The following is a 23,460-nucleotide window of genomic DNA, read 5'->3' on the forward strand; positions in this document are numbered from 1 at the left end:
GAAAGCGCCAGCCCTCCAATCATGTGGCTGGCTCCACCCAGCCAGCCCCCACCCTTAGGTGCTTTCCAAAGTCACCTCATTAACCTCGTTAACATAACAGAAAACACCTCTTTCACTCTAGTCACTTAAGCATTTCCAAGAGTTTTAGGAGTTCTGGTTCCAGAAATGGGATGAAGACCAAATACCCTTGAACACCGTGGGGGTTAGGAGTGGTGACCACCTGCAGTAGAAAATCCAAGTATAACTTTACAGGCGGCCCTCCTCATCCTTGGTTCTGCATCTGTGGATTCAACCAACCTCAGATCATGTGGTACTGTAGTATGCATTAAGTGAAAAAAATCTGTGTATAAGAGGACAGGACCCTCACAGTTCAAACGTGTGTCGTTCAAGGGCCAACTGTATGTGTATTCAATATTTATTATAAATCACAATATCACAGTGATTTGCATGTGTGTGTGTGTGTATATATATATATACACACACACACACGCAAACACAGACACACAATGGAAAATTACTCAGCTCTAAAAGGAAGGAAAACCTGCCATTTACAATAACATGGATGAGGCTTGAGGGCATTACGCTAAGTGAAATAAGTCAGAAAAAGACAGGTACTGTATGATGTCATATGTGGATCTAAAAAACCAAACACATAGAAATGGAGTAGACGGATTGGTGGTTGCCGCAGACACGGGGTGGGGGGATGGGTGAAAGAGGTCAAAGGGTACAAGCTTCCAGTTACAAGATGAATAAATTCTGGCCATCTAATGTACAGAATGGTGACTCTAGTTAATAATGTTATTGTATACCTGAAAATTGCCAAGAGAGTAAATCTCAAAAGTTCTCACCACGCACACAAACTATGTGAGGTGATGGATGCGTTAACCAACCTTATTGTGGTGGTCATTTCACAATATATACTTAAGTCATCACATTGTATACCTTAAATTTACACAACGTTATATGTCAATTATATCTCAATAAAGCTGGAAAAAAAATGTATATATATATGCCAGTGACACAGAGGGTCCTGAGACAAACCCTGTGGGCTAGAAGCTGCTTTCTCACTAGGATGCTGAGGAAATATGAAGATGCGGGAGGGAAAACTGAGGTTCTTCCCCTGCCCAGGAGGCAGGAGGCAGGAGGCAGCAGGCAGGCATGGTGAGCCCTTGCTAGGGAGAGCTGCCGCACCTGTGGCCTGCAATGTGGTCCCTGCAGATCTGTCTCCTTTACATCTACTGCTCGGTCAGTGATCACAGGGGGAAAACAGAGGTACCTACCTTCACCAGTGCCCATCCTTCCGTGTCCATATCCACTCACAGAAGCTGACAGGCAAAATGACTAGCTCAGGGTCCCAATGGCCCCTCATGGGAGCACCAGGACTTGCACCCAGGACCTAATGTATTACGATTATGTCTGCCTTCCCCTCAACAAGCGGTGGGCTCTTAGAGATTTTGTGTTTTGTTTCCCACTGTGTTTCCAGCCCACAGAACGTTGCTTGCTCGGCCCTAACTCCAAACCCAGGACACCTGCTCACCCCAGCCACTGCCTCTTTCCCCAGAGCCCAGATCCCCCTCGCACTGTCCTCCTACTACCGATCAGGGCTCCAGATGCCGCCGACAGAGATGTGGACATTCAAGACCCAGAGCTGCAAGGCAATCAGCGCGAACAAATATTTATAAAGGCGTCCACTGTACTGAATGCTTGGGCGCGCACACCTTAAACTAACAATCGCTTTCTTTCTTAATCAAATACCCTACTGACTTTAAATTACATCTATATTTTTACTATCTCTGAAACACATGCATGCTCTCCTCCCCCGTTTCAGCAAATATCATGTTACTGGCCTTATCATCCACATCCAGCTTTATTTCAGAGACAGAGATGGAGTGAAAATCCTGGAGGGTCCGCAGCCCTCCGCGGCCCAAGCTGGGCGGCCTCTGTGCTCAGGGCCCTCCCTCTGCCCTCTCCCCAGGACTCAGCTCCTGCACAGCTGGACCCAGTTTCCCGGCTTCTCTACCAACCTCTCTGAAATAAGCACACAAAACCCCTTTTGTTTTTGAAGGACTTTCCTCCCAGCTGGTAAATACAGAAAAACAAAATGGGGTTTACAAAACAAAGCCAGCAATGGGGAGAGGAAAAAAAAAATCTTTGAAATGCAACAGCTCTCTGGATGTCACTAAATTAAAAATGAGCCTAGGTCTGCCCCCATTCAAAATACAACCTGTTCTAGATATATTCCTTTAGTTTAGGCCTAAAAATGAGTTCTGCCATAAGTCTTCTCTTGGTAATTCTGCAGGTTTCCTCATCTTAACCATCCCTAAAGAAAGCACCTCAGTTGCTACTTAGATTCTTCCCTCCATCACGTAAGCAGAAACCTGGAGAGGTAAGGGTTCGTTTTTGAATCACATAATTACCCAGGCTTCCCAGTGTGTATTCACATCAATCCCAGACTAACATCTCTTTCATCTGAAGTCTCCTTTTGCCTTTCAGACAGGAGAAATCAATTTAGGTCATTTCCTGGCAAAGTCACATCTACACATTAATCTCGAAAGCTCTAATAATCCGTGGCTCGCCCCTCATCTGCATATAGGACACTCCCTCTTTTAAAAGCTCTAGCTCCTCCGAGATTGCACTTAAAGTTGTTTTCAATACAAAGTGGTCTCATTGATATTCCAACATTGGTAAGTTGTACTCATAAATGAGCAGTGGCTAACAATAGCCGATTTCCCAAGAGTTCTTTACAATCATGGTGCTTCGCCAAATAATTTGTTGCATGAAGTTTAGTTTTATATATCTCAGCTTTTCACATAAATTACAAATCAGAAAACAGAAACTTCTGTGTTAAGTCAATAATGGGAGAGGTAATACTCTGTAATGGGTTAAGAAGGTGAACTTTGACCCCAAGTCCTGACTGTCCCAGACTGGTTCAAGGAGTCTTTCCATCTCAGGGCTTCCCCCCACCTCACAGGAGAGCAGGCAGGATGGAGACCAGCATGTATAACACCTAAGAGTCCCTGGCACATAATAAAGGTTGAAAAATGTTGACTTAGTAGAACGTCCCAAACTTAGTTGGGAACACGTGAATCACGGGCAATTAAGCATGCCAAGAAGCATCGTATTAACAGTACTGAACTATAAAACAGATAAAGGGAGAGCTCCTTTGTCAAATTAATTGGACTTAGCTTGAAAAATATGTAACAGGGCATTATGTAATTACATAATCCTACTGAGTTATAAACAGTTCAACTACACATAACTATGCAGTAAAATATAAATATGAAATAGTTAATAAACAAAGATGTCCAAAGAAACTAAATACGATTCTAGTCTTTGTACCATCCGCAGTAGAAAGGTTCTAGCGGGTGAAAAAGAGAGATTCAAATACCTCACTGAGCCTTTTACATCACTGAATCGATAAGCTCAGGTCCCTACCCATCTCTTGGAATCCATTTTTATAACCCGTCAATGTAAACAATTTCTCAGAGTCATACTTTGAAATTAAAGCAGCAGATCTGGACCTAAATTGCCTGTAAGACACCGTTTAATTATAAAGAGTACACACAGACTAGCCCACACAGCAAAAATCCTACCTTCATTCCACTCAAAAGGAATGAAAACCCAAGAAAGAAAACTCATGATTGGACTGTTAAACTTTTTCAAAATTGAGTATGTTTCCTTCTAACACTTCCCTTTAGAGCTAAGTGCCAAAAAATAAAGGACATCAACTACTTGTTACAAAGGAAGGATGAGTGGTCATGGCTGGTTTTGAACATTAATATGTTGCTCACATCCCAAAATATCACTCAAGCCCAATAACCTCTACATCCCAGCTTGGGTAGGTTATGCACGTCTCTAACTGACTGCATCATTTAAAGTGCTTTTAGGTCCAGGGCTATTAACAAGGAGAAGCTTTATAATTGAGAGTTAATTGTAAGTCTTCCTTATCAAAGGGGTTAGAACACAAAAACCATAAGAATTGGCTTTACAGACTGGCAGATACACAGAAGCAGCTGTTTGTAAGTTAGGAAACAGTATATAGTACTGTCCCTTATACTATGTTAAAAGGTGACAGGAATACTCTTTGTTTCCACAGCAATAGGGAAAGGAAAAAGAGAAACTAGATCTTCGGGGCACCTTGATTTCTAACGTGGATTTCAGCAGCCCCACTGCTAAAGGGTGGGCTTACCGGCTATTCCACATGCCACTTTCTCCCTGCAGACTAGTTTTTGTAGCTAACACAGAAATGTCACTCTGCTCACCTGTTTAGGGGCAGCCAGATGTCAGGGAGCCGGAACAGTTCAGGTCGACTTCCTGGCAGGCCCTTGGTCACTTGAATGATTCCCACTGACCCCGGGCAAGATGGACAGCTCCCTCCATTTTTCCTTTCATGGCTCCGTGGGACAAAGACTTCTCTAAGACTGAGCCAGGCTTAGACTAACCAAAGTGTCTAAAGCCTTCTATATGTATATTTATTTCTAGTGCAGAACCAGAAAAAGATCAAGAGAGCCAAAACTTACTTACATTTGCACGCCTCTGCAAACAGAAGTCAGCCGTGCTATGGAGGAAAGCCGGAAACCGCCAAGAGAGGAGACCTCACGATGAATTTAAATCCAGGAGAAGCACAGATGTTTGCAATTTACCTGGAATAACGTGGAAGCCTCATCAGAAGCACCTGTCCTGCATTTATGCTAACATCCTCCCTTCAGTCAGCATAAGCTGAAGGACCTGGGAATTCTACACTGGCACCCTTTGCCTCCTCCTCTTGACAGCAGGAGGTAGCAAGGGGAGCCCAACACTTCTCCATGACGTAAGAAGTGGAAAAAACAAATGATGACATCCAAACTGCCTGCCAAAACCCACTGCTCCATTTTCAATCACACACAGTCCTTCCCAGTTGATGTGGAGACACTTATTTCTTCAATTAAAAAACAAACAAAAGGACTTCCCTGGTGGGGCAGTCGCCTGCCAATGCAGGGGACACGGGTTCGAGCCCTGGCCCGGGAAGATCCCACATGCTGCGGAGCAACTAAGCCTGTGCGCCACAACTAAGTGAGCCTGTACTCTAGAGCCCGTGAGCCACAACTACTGAGCCCGTGAGTCACAACTACTGAGTCCACGTGCCAAAACTACGGGCCTAGAGCCCGTGCTCCACAACAAGAGAAGCCACCGCAATGAGAAGCCCGCCCACCACAAGGAAGAGTAGCCCCCGCTCACTACAACTAGAGAAAGCCCACGTGCAGCAACAAAGAGCTAATGCAGCCGAAAGTAAAAAATAAATTAAAAAAAAAAAATTTGCACAACCTGTAGAAGATGCCCCAGGGCTCAAAGCACAGAACTAAAGCACTAAAATAGATAAAAGCAGCAGAAAAGCAATTAAAACCATACAAAGAATAGGAAGCTATTGTGGATGGTTCTCTCCAAGTATAAACGCTACCGAATGTGTTCTTACCCTACAGGAAAGCTCAGCAGGTCCCCAGATCAAAATAAGGAGAAACATGTCAACATCTGGGCTGAGAGAAGTGTCTGGACCAGGAAGGCAAAATGAAGCTGGGTAGCGGCTCAGCCGGGGTGGGGATGAGAAGGGGTGGGGGCCATACAAGGATAAATGCGAAGGAGGCTGTTAGAGTCTTTCTGGGAACTGCAACTGGCAGAAGAAAAGTAATTAGGCTGAGGCTGGCTCTGAAGAATCATGGAGAAGGCAAACAAAATGGCAGCTGAGCCACGGCTGGAGGTATATGTGTGATGGTTCCCCAAGGGCACTGAGAAATGCCAACAAGAGGTTTGCTGCCAATGGCAAAATGGCAGCTGAGCCACGGCTGGAGTAATGTCTGGGATTGTTCCCAAAGGGCACTGAGAAATGCCAACAAGAGGTTTGCTGCCAATGGCTGTCTTTCAACAAAATTGCTCAAGGATTCCCTTGACGGTTTTATCTCATCTGGACCAGTCCTGTTGTAAGTTACTTGGGCTTAGAGAAAGGGAAAATCCTGGATTGGAGAGGGATGGAGGTGGAGATTCTTGAGTTCTTTAGAACAGAAATACTCCAAGTCAAATTCATGCTGGGGGCGGTGTATGGCAGACTGCGTGCTTCTTCCAGGTGGGCCAAGGACTCTTCATGGGAACCCAATGAGAGCTGAACCTCTTGTATATTCAATGTCCTTTGATACAGAATGGTAATCAGGGTCTTGATAACTATCACCAACCCTCAACCTCAATCTAATAATACACATTAGACTAGTCAGGGCTTTGGTTGAGTAGAGAGTAAGGAGTTTAAGACTATGTTAGCTGAGGTCAATGGACTGACTGGGTGTTGGGTTTCCGGTCTACTCTTTGGGACCTACTATTTCGGCCAGTGAGATATTAGAGGTTCTGTCGCCAAAGTTGAGATTCCCATTCTGGCACAGATTCTTCCAAACAGTATGTTTTCCAAGAATCTAGGTGATGAGGACACAGGTTCCCTGAGATGCAGAGTCTGGAGAGGCACTGAACTAGGGGGTGAAAAGATGAATAATTTATATATATGAACTCCTTGAGGATAGGGGCTCAGAACAGACTCCCTAAACAACAGCCAACCTGATTGATAAATGCCATGGCAGAATCATGTGAAGAGTACAGTGAGAGTATGAAGGAGAGAAAGATCACCGTAGCTCAGTCTTCAAGGGTAAGTAGGAAGAGGAAGTGAGAAAGATTGCATGCTACGAGACACACAGTGGACAATTTTGATGAAGAGAGCAGCTCAGAAAACATCCCCCTATTATTTTAGTGTCCCATATAAAGGGGAGTATTGGATTGCTAACTATAGACCTCCAGACCTGCTGTCTTGGTCTTGGCATGCAAAAGGAAGAGGACTTGTAACAAGTATGCTCTACTTCAACGTATGAGAGGGTCCCCAAAGGAGGAGGGGCAGAGATTGGAAAATGCCCCTCTGTAAAACCCTAGTACATGTGCAAGAGGGTATCCTGGAGTGGGGGCCTTACTAAACGTGTCCTTGGTCATGGGAAAGAGCTTGTTTCTCTGATGGTGCGTGCCACTGAGGTGCGATTCAAAGCAGGACAGGACCACAGTCTGTAGAAGCTGGAGGAGGCAGAATGGAGCTTGACTTGAATGTGGCTGGCCTCGGAAGCTGTGAGAACTTTCTGACACAATGGGGAGTGTGGGGCCAGAACTAGGGTAAGGGAGTTGGCCTTGGGTACAAAATTTAAGGGAGCACTAAAATCTCAGCTCTCGAGATAAATAACATTTTAAGGTCACATTTGAAAAACTCAAAATTAATGTAAAAATTCTATGATGAGCAAAACATAAAAATGTTGAGACAGGATCTGGCATGTACTTGTACAACTCAGCCTCACTCACCTCACCCTGGTCCCAGTCCTGGGAGAGTGAGCCTCTTGGAAATCTGGCAGGGAAGATGGAGTAGTACACACAGGAGCAGGCAGCTCAGCCATGATGTCCAAAGTGGTAGAGGCCGAACGTCTGTGGGCCTCGGCACGGGCTGAAAAGCACCCTCCTTGCAGATCCACACAGAGCCATGTGAGGGTATCCAGACCCAACGCTCCAGGATTTTGAGTTTCTTTTTTTTTAACATCTTTATTGGAGTGTAATTGGTTTACAATGGTGTGTTAGTTTCTGCTGTACAACAAAGTGAATCAGCTATACGTATACATATAGCCCCACATCTCCTCCCTCTTGCGTCTCCCTCCCACCTTCCCTATCCCACCCCTCTAGGTGGTCACAAAGCACGGAGCTGAGCTCCCTGTGCTATGCGGCTGCTTCCCACTAGCTAGCTATTTTACATTTGGTAGTGTATATATGTCCATGCCACTCTCTCACTTCGTCCCAGCTTACCCTTCCCCCTCCCCATGTCCTCAAGTCCATTCTCTATGTCTAAGTCTTTATTCCTGTCCTGCCCCTAGGTTCTTCAGAACCTTTTTTTTTTTTTTTTAGATTCCATATATATGTGTTAGCATACGGTATTTGTTTTCCTCTTTCTGACTTACTTCACTCTGTATGACAGTCTCCAGGCAGGATTTCGAGTTTCAAATCCACTAGAGAAGACAGCAGGCAGGACATTCTGGCCCAGATGCCAGCAGAGAAGCTGACAACTTCCAACCAAGACTCGGAAGCAGAAGAACACTGCAGGAGTCCATCAGAAAGGGAAGAACATTCCCTGGGAATGCGCCAGCAGGTCAAGAATGTTCTAAAAGAGCCAATGACTGCAAACAACAATGGTACTGAACGGTCCACAGAAATGGCATAAGCCCTTTTCCTACTAACATATACGGTTAGATAAAAATATAAGCTTTTCACCACTTCAGAGAGAAAAATGATCAGACAGATGTAGGTATCATCATAACCAAGCCATCACAAAGACAGTGGGGCACAGAAGGGGAAGACCAATGCATCAACTTGCGTGAAGCTAAACATTACAGAAGTTACGGCACCTCCAGGTGGGCTTAAGCCTGGTGACGGCCTCACAAAACAGACATCAGCCCTAAATATTCATAACAAAACCAGAGCAGCCCTGAAAATTCCATAAATGATCAGGTTACTTTGGTTATATTACTTGATTCCCAAAACCACAGGGAAAAAGGAAGAGGTGTAGGGGGTGAGAGGAAGTAGAAAAACGGGAAGAGAAAACATTTAATGTTGTTAACTACTAATAGCTCTTGTTCAGCAGCTTCCAGGACTTATTTCTTACTTGGCTGAAAGACCAGCAGCCAACAACAACAGAGTCAGTAACTATTAGCAATACCTTGACTTGGGCAGATACATTTTACCAAGTGTGTCACTGTGAGTGATCAATCTAAGCTGCCTTTTGCTAGTCACACAAGGAGGCCAAGGAGATGGTAACCCCAACCTGAGTGACAGGCTGAGCTCTGGAAGGCCTCTTTCTTGAGTGTGGGCACACCGCGATGGCCCACCAACTCACAGGTTTTATTCAACCCCGTGAAGCTGTGTAAGATCTGAAGTATAAGAAGAGGGGAGAGAGGAGGAAAGACAGTGAGGGTCCAGTCTCCACATGGAGGAAGATAAGGGTGCTTAAGTCTCACCCCCAAGATCAAAAGCAAGACTATGGGCAGGAAGGTGGAAAGATTTTCATATAACTATCTACTAACAAACGGGAAATATTCCACAGGGCGGGTTCCCTAGCGCTTCCTCCATCCCTGACATTCAATCTCACTGGGCACTCTGCGTGAATCCCCATCCTGGTTGCTAAGGCTGCTCACCGTACCACCAACGAGAGTGGGCATTTGCTCAGCGAAAGAGCCCAGGGCAGAAATAAGCAATGCCTCTGACCACTCCTTCATTCCAGCTAAAACTTTTTTCTGTGGGTTTCTCCCCTTCAGTGCCTTATACATGACCAACTCCAATCACCAGAGTCACTAAAAGCATTCACGTGACATCTAGACTTTTGTTTTCACAAGAAGTCCTCAGAGCAATCAATGGCAAAAAAAAAAAAAAAAGATAATACAACCATAGTTCTTTCAAGGTTGCAATTTTCTTCTGGTTTGAGCTATCACTGCTAACGTACACAATTTATCAGAACAGTATTAGTAATTATCTATCAGAATGTTAACATATTTAACTTGAAAAGCAGTCAATTAATGGCAAAAGCAAAAATAAGAAAATCAGCACAGCAAAAGTATTTGACGCACAGCAAAGGAAACCATAAACAAAACGAAAAGAAAAGCCAGAATGGGAGAAAACATTTGCAAACAAAGCAACCGACAAGGGATTAATTTCCAAAATATGCAAACAGCTCATGCAGCTCAATATCAAAAAAAAAAAAAAAAAGAACAACCCAATCAGAAAATGGGTAGAAGATCTAAACAGACATTTCTCCAAAGAAGACACACAGATGGCCAGAGACACATGAAAAGATGCTCAACATCACTAATTATTAGAAAAATGCAAATCAAAACTATAATGAGGTATCATCACCTCACACCGATCAGAATGGCCATCATCAAAAAATCTACAAATAGTAAACTCTGGAGAGGGTGTGGAGAAAGGAAACCCTCCTACACTGTTGGTGGGAATGTAAATTGGTACAGCCACTATGGAGAACAGTATGGAGGTTCCTTAAAAAACTAAAAATAGAGCTACCATATGATCCTGTAATCCCATTCCTGGGCATATACCTGGAGAAAAACATAATTCAAAAAGATATTATACTTGCACCCCAATGTTCATTGCAGCACTATTTACAATAGCCAGGACATGGAAGCAACCTAAATGTACATCAACAGATGAATGGATAAGGAAGATGTGGTACGTATATACTATGGAATATTATTCAGCCATAAAAAAGAACAAAATAATGCCATTTGCAGCAACATGGATGGACCTAGTGATTGGCATATTCAATGAAGTTAAGCCAGACAGAGAAAGACAAATATCATATGATATTGCTTATGGAGTCTAAAAAAAGGGTATAAATGAACTTATTTACAAAACAGAAACAGAGTCACAGATATAGAGAACAAACTTATGGTTACTAAGGGGGAAAGGGGGAAGAGAAGGATAAATTGGGAGATTGGGATTGACATTTATACTATATATAAAATAGATAACTAATAAGAACCAACTGTATAGCACAGGGAACTCTACTCAATAGTTTCTGCTTTATAACAAAGTGAATCAGCTATACATATACATATATCCCCATATCTCTTCCCTCTTGCGTCTCCCTCCCTCCCACTAAAAAAAATTTTTTTTTAATTTTTAAAAAGTATTTGGGACTTCCGGGAAGATGGCGGAAGAGTAAGACGCGGAGATCACGTTCCTCCCCACAGATACACCAGAAATACATCTACGCGTGGAACAACTCCTACAGAGCATCTACTGAACGCTGGCAGAAGACCTCAGACCTCCCAAAAGGCAAGAAACCCCCCACGTACCTGGGTAGGGCAAAAGAAAAAACTAAACAGAGACAAAAGGACAGGGACGGGTCCTGCACCAGCGGGAGAGAGCTGTGAAGGAGGAAAAGTGTCCACACACTAGGAAGCCCCTTCGCGGGTGGAGACTTCGGGAGGCGGAGTGGGGGAGCTTGGGAGCCGCGGAGGAGACCACAGCAACAGGGGTGCGGAGGGCAAAGCGGACAGATTCCAGCGCAGAGGATCGGGCCGACCGGCACTCACCAGCCGAGAGGCTTGTCTGCTCGCCCGCCGGGGCGGGCGGGACTGGGAGCTGAGGCTCCGGCTTTTGTCGGAGCGCCGGGAGAGGACTGAGGTTGGCGGCGTGAACACAGCCTGCAGGGCGTTAGTGCACCTCGGCTGGCCGGGAGAGAGTCCGGGGAGAAGTCTGGAACTGCCGAAGAGGCAAGAGACTTTTATGTCCCTCTTTGTTTCCTGGTGCACGAGGAGAGGGGATTAAGAACGCTGCTTGAGAGAGCTCCAGGGACGGGCGCGAGCCGCGGCTAAAAGTGCGGAGCCCAGAGACAGACATGAGACGCTAGGGCCGCTGCTGCCGCCACCGGGAGGCCTGTGTGCGAACACAGGTCACTAGCCACACGCCCTTCCGGGGAGCCTGTGCAGCCCGCCACTGCCAGGGTCCCGGGATCCAGGGACAACTCCCCCGGGAGAACGCACAGGCACGCCTCAGGCTGCAACGTCTCGCCGGCCTCTGCCGCCGCAGGCCCACCCCACACTCCGTGCCCCTCCCTACCCCCGGGCCTGAGTGAGCCAGAGCCTCCGAATCAGCGGCTCCTTTAACCCCGTCCTGTCTGAGCAAAGAACAGACGCCCTCCGGCGACCTACACGCACAGGCGGGGCTAAATCCAAAGCTGAGCCCCTGGGAACTGTGAGAACAAAGAAGAGAAAGGGAAATCTCTCCCAGCAGCCTCAGAAGCAGCGGATTAAAGCTCCACAATCAACTTGATATACCCTGCATCTGTGGAATACCTGAATAGACAACGAATCATCCCAAATTAAGGAGCCCTGTGGATGAAAGGCGCTTGGTGCTGCAGCCAGGAGTCAGTGCTGTGCCTCTGAGGTGGGAGAGCCAACTTCAGGACACTGATCCACAAGAGACCTCCCAGCTGCACATAATATCAAACAGCAAAAATCTCCGAGAGATCTCCATCTCAAGGCCAGCACCCAGCTTCACTCAACGACCAGCAAGCTACAGTGCTGGACACCCTATGCCAAACAACTAGCAAGACAGGAACACAACCCCACCCATTAGCAGAGAGGTGGCCCCAAATCATAATAAGTCTACAGACACCCCAAAACACACCACCAGACGTGGACCTGCCCACCAGAAAGACAAGATCTAGCCTCATCCACCAGAACACAGGCACTAGTACCCTCCACCAGGAAGCCTACACAACCCACTGAACCAACCTTAGCCACTGGGGACAGACACAAAAACAACAGGAACTACGAACCTTCAGCCTGCAAAAAAGGAGACCCCAAACACAGTAAGATAAGCAAAATGAAAAGACAGAAAAACACACCGCAGATGAAGGAGCAAGATAAAAACCCATCAGACCTAACAAATGAAGAGGAAATAGGCAGTCTACCTGAAAAAGAATTCAGAATAATGATAGTAAAGTTGATCCGAAATCTTGGAGATAGAATGGACAATAGAATGGACAAAATGCAAGAATCAGTTAACAAGGACCTAGAAGAACTAAAGATGAAACAAGCAACGATGAACAACACAATAAATGAAATTAAAAGTACTCTAGATGGGATCAATAGCAGAATAACTGAGGCAGAAGAACGGATAAGTGACCTGGAAGATAAAATAGTGGAAATAACTACTGCAGAGCAGAATAAAGAAAAAAGAATGAAAAGAACTGAGGACAGTCTCAGAGACCTCTGGGACAACATTAAACGTACCAACATTCGAATTATAGGGGTTCCAGAAGAAGAAGAGAAAAAGAAAGGGACTGAGAAAATATTTGAAGAGATTATAGTTGAAAACTTCCCTAATATGGGAAAGGAAATAGTTAATCAAGTCCAGGAAGCACAGAGAGTCCCATACAGGATAAATCCAAGGAGAAATACGCCAAGACACATATTAATCAAACTGTCAAAAATTAAATACAAAGAAAGCATATTAAAAGCAGCAAGGGAAAAACAACAAATAACACACAAAGGAATCCCCATAAGGTTAACAGCTGATCTTTCAGCAGAAACTCTGCAAGCCAGAAGGGAGTGGCAGGACATATTGAAAGTGTTGAAGGAGAAAAACCTGCAACCAAGATTACTCTACCCAGCAAGGATCTCATTCAGATTTGATGGAGAAATTAAAACCTTTACAGACAAGCAAAAGCTGAGAGAGTTCAGCACCACCAAACCAGCTCTACAACAACTGCTAAAGGAACTTCTCTAGGCAAGAAACACAAAAGAAGGAAAAGACCTACAATAACAAACCCAAAACAATTAAGAAAATGGGAATGGGAACACACATATCGATAATTACCTTAAATGTAAATGGACTAAATGCTCCCACCAAAAGACACAGATTGGCTGAATGGATACAAAAACAAGACCCATATATTTGCTGTCTACAAGAGACCCACCTCAGACCTAGAGACACATACAGACTGAAAGTAAGGGGATGGAAAAGGTATTTCATGCAAATGGAAACCAAAAGAAAGCTGGAGTAGCAATTCTCATATCAGACAAAATAGACTTTAAAACAAAGACTATTAGAAGAGACAAAGAAGGACACTACATAATGATCAAGGGATCGAATCAAGAGGAAGATATAACAATTGTAAATATTTATGCACCCAACATAGGTGCACCTCAATACATAAGGCAAATACTGACAACCATAAAAGGGGAAATCGACAGTAACACATTCATAGTAGGGGACTTTAACACCCCACTTTCACCAATGGACAGATCATCCAAAATGAAAATAAATAAGGAAACACAAGCTTTAAATGATACATTAAATGAGATGGAGTTAATTGATATTTATAGGACATTCCATCCAAAAACAACAGAATACACATTTTTCTCAAGTGCTCATGGAACATTCTCCAGGATAGATCATATCTTGGGTCACAAATCAAGCCTTGGTAAATTTAAGAAAATTGAAATTGTATCAAGTATCTTTTCCGACCACAATGCTATGAGACTCGATATCAATCACAGGAGAAGATCTGTAAAAAATACAAACACATGGAGGCTAAACAATACACTACTTAATAATGAAGTGATCACTGAAGAAATCAAAGGGGAAATCAAAAAATACCTAGAAACAAATGACAATGGAGACACGACGACTCAAAATCTATGGGATGCAGCAAAAGCAGTTCTAAGAGGGAAGTTTATAGCAATACAATCTTACCTTAAGAAACAGGAAACATCTCGAATAAACAACCTAACCTTGCACCTAAAGCAATTAGAGAAAGAAGAACAAAAAAACCCCAAAGTTAGCAGGAGGAAAGAAATCATAAAAATCAGATCAGAAATAAATGAAAAAGAAATGAAGGAAACGATAGCAAAGATCAATAAAACTAAAAGCTGGTTCTTTGAAAGGATAAACAAAATTGATAAACCATTAGCCAGACTCATCAAGAAAAAAAGGGAGAAGACTCAAATCAATAGAATTAGAAATGAAAAAGGAGAAGTAACAACTGACACTGCAGAAATACAAAAGATCATGAGAGATTACTACAAGCAACTCTATGCCAATAAAATGGACAACGTGGAAGAAATGGACAAATTCTTAGAAAGGCACAACCTGCCAAGACTGAATCAGGAAGAAATAGAAAATATGAACAGACCAATCACAAGCACTGAAATTGAAACTGTGATTAAAAATCTTCCAACAAGCAAAAGCCCAGGACCAGATGGCTTCACAGGCGAATTCTATCAAACATTTAGAGAAGAGCTGTCACCTATCCTTCTCAGACTCTTCCAAAATATAGCAGAGGGAGGAACACTCCCAAACTCATTCTATGAGGCCACCATCACCCTGATACCAAAACCAGACAAGGATGTCACAAAGAAAGAAAACTACAGGCCAATATCACTGATGAACATAGATGCAAAGATCCTCAACAAAATACTAGCAAACAGAATCCAACAGCACATTAAACGGATCATACACCATGATCAAGTGGGGTTTATTCCAGGAATGCAAGGATTCTTCAATGTACGCAAATCAATCAACGTGATACACCATATTAACAAATTGAAGGAGAAAAACCATATGATCATCTCAATAGATGCAGAGAAAGCTTTTGACAAAATTCAACACCCATTTATGATAAAAACCCTGCAGAAAGTAGGCATAGAGGGAACTTTCCTCAACATAATAAAGGCCATATATAACAAACCCACAGCCAACATCGTCCTCAATGGTGAAAAACTGAAAGCATTTCCACTAAGATCAGGAACAAGACAAGGTTGCCCACTCTCACCACTCTTATTCAACATAGTTTTGGAAGTTTTAGCCACAGCAATCAGAGAAGAAAAGGAAATAAAAGGAATCCAAATCGGAAAAGAAGAAGTAAAGCTGTCACTGTTTGCAGATGACATGATACTATACATACAGAATCCTAAAGATGCTACCAGAAAACTACTAGAGCTAATCAATGAATTTGGTAAAGTAGCAGGATACAAAATTAATGCACAGAAATCTCTGGCATTCCTATACACTAAGGATGAAAAATCTGAAAGTGAAATCAAGAAAACACTCCCATTTACCATTGCAACAAAAAGAATAAAATACCTAGGAATAAACCTACCTAAGGAGACAAAAGACCTGTATGCAGAAAATTATAAGACACTGATGAAAGAAATTAAAAATGATACAAATAGATGGAGAGATATACCATGTTCTTGGATTGGAAGAATCAACATTGTGAAAATGACTCTACTACCCAAAGCAATCTACAGATTCAATGCAATCCCTATGAAACTACCACTGGCATTTTTCACAGAACTAGAACAAAAAATCTCACAATTTGTATGGAAACACAAAAGACCCCGAATAGCCAAAGCAATCTTGAGAACGAAAAATGGAGCTGGAGGAATCAGGCTTCCTGACTTCAGACTATACTACAAAGCTACAGTAATCAAGACAGTATGGTACTGGCACAAAAACAGAAATATAGATCAATGGAACAGGATAGAAAGCCCAGAGATAAACCCACGCACATATGGTCACCTTATCTTTGACAAAGGAGGCAGAAATGTACAGTGGAGAAAGGACAGCCTATTCAATAAGTGGTGTTGGGAAAACTGGACAGCTACATGTAAAAGTATGAGATTAGATCACTCCCTAACACCATACACAAAAATAAGCTCAAAATGGATTAAAGACCTAAATGTAAGGCCAGAAACTATCAAACTCTTAGAGGAAAACATAGGCAGAACACTCTATGACATAAATCACAGCAAGATCCTTTTTGACCCACCTCCTAGAGAAATGGAAATAAAAACAAAAGTAAACAAATGGGACCTAATGAAACTTAAAAGCTTTTGCGCAGCAAAGGAAACCATAAAGAAGACCAAAAGACAACCCTCAGAATGGGAGAAAATATTTGCAAATGAAGCAACTGACAAAGGATTAATCTCCAAAATTTATAAGCAGCTCATGCAGCTTAATAACAAAAGAACAAACAACCCAATCCAAAAATGGGCAGAAGACCTAAATAGACATTTCTCCAAAGAAGATATACAGAGTGCCAACAAACACATGAAAGAATGCTCAACATCACTAATCATTAGAGAAATGCAAATCAAAACTACAATGAGATATCATCTCACACCAGTCAGAATGGCCATCATCAAAAAATCTAGAAACAATAAATGCTGGAGAGGGTGTGGAGAAAAGGGAAACCTCTTACACTGTTGGTGGGAATGTAAATTGATACAGCCACTGTGGAGAACAGTATGGAGGTTCCTTAAAAAGCTACAAATAGAACTACCATATGACCCAGCAATCCCACTACTGGGCATATACCCTGAGAAAACCATAATTCAAAAAGAGTCATGTACCAAAATGTTCATTGCAGCTCTATTTACAATAGCCCAGAGATGGAAACAACCTAAGTGTCCATCATCGGATGAATGGATAAAGAAGATGTGGCACATATATACAATGGAATATTACTCAGCCATAAAAAGAGACGAAATTGAGCTATTTGTAATGAGGTGGATAGACCTAGAGTCTGTCATACAGAGTGAAGTAAGTCAGAAAAAGAGAGACAAATACCGTATGCTAACACATATATATGGAATTTAAAAAAAAAAAATGTCATGAAAAACCTAGGGGTGAAACAGGAATAAAGACACAGACTTACTAGAGAATGGACTTGAGACTATGGGGAGGGGGAAGGGTAAACGGTGACAAAGCAATAAAGAGGCATGGACATGTATACACTACCAAACGTAAGGTAGATAGCTAGTGGGAAGCAGCCGCATAGCACAGGGAGATCAGCTCGGTGCTTTGTGACCGCCTGGAGGGGTGGGATAGGGAGGGTGGGAGGGAGGGTGACGCAAGCAGGAAGAGATATGGGAACATATGTATATATATAACTGATTCATTTTGTTGTGAAGCTGAAACTAACATACCATTGTAAAGCAATTATGCTCCAATAAAGATGTTTAAAAAAAAAAAAAAAAAAAGTATTTGGGATTTGATTTAGTCCTCATAGCTCTTTCCAAAGCCTGAAACAACAAAAAAATCTGCAAATAATCACTTCTACGTGATTATGTAACAGAAATGGAAACAATCTGAATACGAAATCAGAATGCCAAGAAATAGTTTATGAACCTGGCTTCTTTGTCGTATACTAAATATCATTGAAGAAAAAACTCATTAAAATAGAAATATGGGCTTCCCTGGTGGCGCAGTGGTTGAGAGTCCGCCTGCCGATGCAGGGGACACGGGTTCGTGCCCCAGTCTGGGAAGATCCCACATGACACGGAGCAGCTGCGCCCGTGAGCCATGGCCGCTGAGCCTGCGCGTCCGGAGCCTGTGCTCCGCAATGGGAGAGGCCACAACAGTGAGAGGCCCGCGTACCGCAAAAAAAAAAAAAAAAAAAAAAAAAAAGCTTAAAATAGAAATATAACTGAAGAAAAAAAATTTAACATATCCAAGTTCTTTCTTATAAGCAAATATTTACAGTGCCTACATTAAAAATTTTTTTTTAGATTTATTGTGCTCAAACAATAGAAAGATGCCATGTTAAACATAATAATGGACAGAGTAAGTGCCCTGTGGGCTTAAAAATGCCTGGAAGAAGGCTTCCCTGGTGGCGCAGTGGTTAAGAGTCTGCCTGCCAATGCAGGGGACACGGGTTCGTGCCCCGGTCCGGGAAGATCCCACATGCCGCGGAGCGGCTGGGCCCGTGAGCCATGGCCGCTGAGCCTGCGCGTCCGGAGCCTGTGCTCCGCATTGGGAGAGGCCACAGCAGTGAGAGGCCTGCGTACCGCAAAAAAAAAAAAAAAAAAAGAAAAGAAAAGAAAAATGCCTGGAAGATGAATCAAAGGATTAAAAGAAAACTGATTCACAACAGAGGGGGAAAGTCCACTATGGTGTATGTTCTCATTATATCACTTCCCTGATATCAAATGAAATAGGCAATCAGACTTGATTCAATAGCTCGTTTTTGTTCTAATTCCGGCTTATTCCTATACCCTAAAAAAGGCTTTGAAGGGATCCCAACTATTACAAATTACAGTCAGACTGAAACCTTCTGATATGCATAAAATTCTACAATACATTTATACTTGGTGCCTCTTAACAGTGTTTTCCAGCTACATTTGCCCTCATTCTCCTCCCTGGGAATATAAAACTGAGTGCAAGGCTTAAATCTGCTATGTCTCATCCATACATTCAGTTCCCTGTACAAGAATGCCTGATGGACCTTGTCGCACATCTGGAATACAATGACACACATTCCTCCGTATACAGGATGACATCACCAGCTTTTTATCATTCGGACAAATACTCTGAATCATATTTCTAATAATGGTGAAGATATGTAAACGCACACACACACACATACACACACACACATATATATATATTCATATTCTTCCACGGTTCCTCATCCAGCAACTTTCCCACCAATTTTGTCATTACCTCCTATGGTTGAACAAGATGGCCAGCTGGCTCTGGGGTAAAGCTCAAGACCATGGACAAAAGCAACGCTCAGTGGCTAAATGGGATCAAACACGGCCCATTAACACTGTACTTTCTCCAACTCATTTGGTCACACACACACCTAGCGTTGGAAAATGTCAGTTGTCTTTTGATGAACATTCCCAGGCACTGTACCAGGAGCCTCTTCTGGTATCATCATCACCTTCTTGCCCCTAACGCTGAAGGCAAACCTTATCAGAGACCCAAAACCATAGAAAGTCTCACTGTAGCTTCAATAACCCTTTGGATAGAGAAACAACCTTTAGAGCAGTATCATCAAATGTTTTTACTCATACAGCCACTAAGAAAATTTTAAAATTCCATTTTTCACACATTTTAAGTTGACATTTAAATTTCTCAATCATAATTTTAATTAACGGCAAAGGCTGTAATTCTGGCATATTGGAATTAGTAAAATTTTAGTTAAAACGTATCACTCATTTCAAGGTATCTAATGAAATCCAAATACCACACCAATTTGAAAACCACCTTTGTCCATCAAAAAATACGTGAACAAACTCTTCTTTTAGAGTAAAAAAGGCTGTATTGTTCTTTTGTCTCCTGGAATTTGTATTTCCACTTTATCCCCACCCCCAACCAGAGAATTTTCTCTTGATATAACATGCTTTAACACTTGATTTTATTAATCTCCCTATATTTCTCTGTAACAAAAATGTGTATAAAGTGAGTTTTAAAAATTTCCTGTGGCTGTAAGGCTTAAAAGTGTTCCATTTTCTTCTGATGCAAATGATGGATCCAAACAACATTAATTATAAGAATGTTAATATAGTTAACATGGAAATTACAATTTTATTGGAAATGTATTTCTAAAGAAATGGACAGGGCTTGTTTATTTTTCTCAACTAGTTCATCTATCTATAGATGAATATTCTCTATTGCTAAAATAAGGTGGGGTTTAACATCAATTCCATACCTTTTTTTCCCAGGTTTAAAGACATAAGCAATAAGAAACGATTTTTTGTATAAGAAAGGAATGAAGGAGATTTATCATCAAAAAATCTTTTTGTCTATTATCTCATAACTAGATTAGCTCCTCCTTCAATTTTGTTGAAAGCCAAGAAGTAAAAACTAACCTGCAAAAGGATGTGTGCCCTGATCACTGTATTCATCCCCTTTATCAACAGACACTAATATTTTCATAGTCCTTTGTTGGTAGGAAGAGGGTTTTGCACCCCGGGAAAACACACCACAGTCAGATTCGGGATGGGATGGGTAAGAGCTGTCCTTTGTCAGGAGAAGGTTAAGAAGTGAAATGGAAAAGGAGACATGGCAAAATCAGTTCTGAAGCAAATAATTTTAAGACAGGGTACCTATAGAAATTGGGAAATCGTCTCCTTTAAACCATCCACGCCTTTGTATCTCTTGGAGTGTTTTCACATGGATACCCCAGCTGGAATATACCTCCTCCAGGCAAGACTGTTGCTGCCAGACATTCTACCCATTTAGAAGTTTTATACCCACAGAAGTACACTTGGTTTGATTAACATATGAATTACCTTACAATATATCAGCCTGTAGCAGACACTACAGAAGTAACACATTTTTTAAAAAGACAGAAACATAACTCTTGTTTAATCTACTTGAAAAGAGAAAATACCTAATAAATCAGTGTCCTGACAATATAGAAACTATATGCAACAAAAGATTATTTTTAATAATCGCAAAGAAAAATCTGGAAACGATCCAAATGTCTAACAATAAGAAAACTGCGAAATAATTTATGTTGCAGCAGCCATACGATGAACATATATGCGATATTTTAATTTGAAGAACATATATTGACATTAGAAAATGTTCTTCATATGGTGCTGACCAAAAAAACAAGCAGGAAACAAACTTGTAAACAAAACTTCATATTAATTTGTATGTGTGCTGGGGGGAAAATCTATTAAGAAAATCTATTAAGCCGTGTTCAGTGGTTATCCTTAGGTGGTGTAATTATGGGTAACTTTCTTATTTGCTCTTTCCCAATTTCCACAAAAAGCATGTATTTCTCTCATGATGGTGGAGGAGGGTGGGGAGTGGGAAGTTGAGGAAATGGGGAAATAGATTCACTGTCTCAGGGCTGCTGCTGATGCCTATAGAGTTTGCCAGATGGTGTCCAACCAAGGGGCCAGTGAGAGCTTAAATCCAACCCACGTGGTGCAGGGCTGCTCTCCCACTAAGGGGGCGCCATTTCCCAACTCACAGTGGAAGATTCTGTCCACTGTCCACATCCTCAATTAGATTTTGGTCATTTCTCTCCTTGACCAATTTTATCCTTTCATCCCTGACTTCCACAGCTGGTTCCTTTGGATTACTGACTTCACTCACTCCAAGACAGGTAGAAATCAGTGCAGTCAGCTTCCCATCATGCTAACCTCATGAAATATCCCAGCTCACTGAGGCAAAAAAGCCACCAGTCAGCAAGTAAAATGCTATAAACCAGTGAGGTTTTCTGGCCCTTCAGGACAGCACAGCGGGCAATTTTTACTTCCACTATATTATACAACTCCAGTCTCCTTACCTCAGCAAGTGTGGAGGGATCTTCACAATGGTATCCACGCTATCCAGGGTTTCTGCAAAGGGAAAATTACAAAGTTAAAAATAAATATGTAAAGACTGAGAATTTAGATTGTATACAAATTTCACCGTTAGTTTCTTTTTTCCCCCTGGAAATTCCTATAATTATAAATAATCAATTCTCAATTATCTGCACGCAAATCATCCATACTTAAAAATCCTTTTCCTTTGCTATAGCCCACGAGACTTCCTCTCAGAGCTTAAAGATTAGGACGCATTTCGCTTAGAGACAGAACAAATAGTTAAATTCCTAACCTGAAACAGAGTGCCAATTTAATCTAGTTGCACCTGGCTAAAAATGTTGTATTCTTGCAATAACAATAGAGAAAGAAAAGCTATTTCCTTGAAAATACCGTTTTAATACCCTTAAATAATAACTTATACTTGTGAGAGACTTTCAAGTTCACAAAGCACTTTATGCAACAGCTCATCTCACACACATTTATGACACGGCAGATGAAACTTTTTAAAAATCATACTATATAGGGATACTGACTGGGAGGCTCACCCCCCAAGTCTCATGACTCTGACCTGGATGTTCAGTACTTTACCATTGTTGTGGACTATTCACCCTCCTGCTGCCTCCAGTTGTTGAGATAATGAAACATTCACGATTCTCTTCAAAAATAAAAACTGTTCTATTTCAATAGCTCCAACAATCCTGCACCCAATTCCTGTGTGTGTGTGTGTGTGTGTGTGTGTGTTTGCGTGTGTGTGCGCACACGCGCGTCAGAGTTGGGGGGGGATGGTTTTCCCACACCAACAAGCAATTCCCTGACAGCAGCTGGGTGTCCTCCAATTTAACTCAACTCTGACACGAACTGGAGAGAGCATCAGATCCCACAGATTTGGGCTCAATCCTACAAGCCTGTAACACCCCCCGCACCCCACCTTCAGATGCCAATCTCAAGTCCGGTTGTCACCTGGGCTTCTGACAGACTGGCTAGAAATTAAAATTTCCAACAACCCCCTCCTTGGGTTTAACTAATTTGCTAGAATGGCTCACAGAACTCAGAGGAACTCTCACCTAGTAATTACTGGTATGTTACAGGATATAACTCAGGAACAGCCAGATGCTAGAGATGCAAGAGGCAAGGTGTGCAGAAAGGGCAGAGAGAGTCCTTGCTCTCTCCGTGTACCACTCTCGCCAAATGTCCCTGTGTTCATTGGCCGGGAAGTGCTCCAAACCCCATCCTTTGGGGGGTTTACGGAGGCTTCATTACATAGGCATGATTGATTGGCCACTGGTGTTTGAACTCAATCTTCAGCCCCTCTCCCCTCTGTGGAGGTCAGGGGGGTGGGACTGAAAAGGATGGTTTTCCTGGCAGCCAGCCCCCATCCCTACGTGTGGTCCAACAATCACTTCATTAACCTAACAAATGACTCTATAGCTCTCTTCACTTGGGAAATTCCAAGGGTTTTAGGAGCTCTGAGCCAGAAACAGGGACCAAGACCAAATATATATATATATATATATATTTCTTATTATAAATCACAACATCACACACTCCAACCGGTCTCCAGTTTTTCTGTTCAAACTCTTGCCTTCTCTCTTCACTGTTTAGAGTCAACAAGCCCTGTTGATCTGAACTATTTTTATTGGGGAAGGAGAAACATCTCTCCCCACCCTGCTAACAGATCAGAGGGAACAGTGGACACCAAATGTACTGAGACTCAGGACTGAGAACAGGCCAAAACATGATGATAGCGTCTGGGCCCGCTGCGGTCCATGGGGCAAAACAGTGGGTGTACGCC

The 23,460-nt window shown here is 42.5% G+C and overlaps 1 protein-coding gene across 2 annotated transcripts in view; it reads right to left on the bottom strand.

Moving 5' to 3' along the window:
- ARFGEF3 (ARFGEF family member 3) overlaps window positions 1–23,460 on the bottom strand; it is a 312,275-nt gene that overhangs the window by 174,885 nt on the left and 113,930 nt on the right. For both annotated transcript variants that reach the window (XM_049695570.1, XM_004263774.3), the window contains one exon: window positions 21,650–21,701. Coding sequence is in view for 1 of the 2 variants with exons in the window: in XM_004263774.3 (XP_004263822.1) it covers window positions 21,650–21,701 (52 nt within the window). In the remaining variant the exon portion in view is untranslated. The remainder of the gene's footprint in view (window positions 1–21,649; window positions 21,702–23,460) is intronic.

Source organism: Orcinus orca, chromosome 12 (genome assembly GCF_937001465.1).
Source record: "Orcinus orca chromosome 12, mOrcOrc1.1, whole genome shotgun sequence".
Taxonomy (NCBI): Eukaryota; Metazoa; Chordata; class Mammalia; order Artiodactyla; family Delphinidae; genus Orcinus; species Orcinus orca.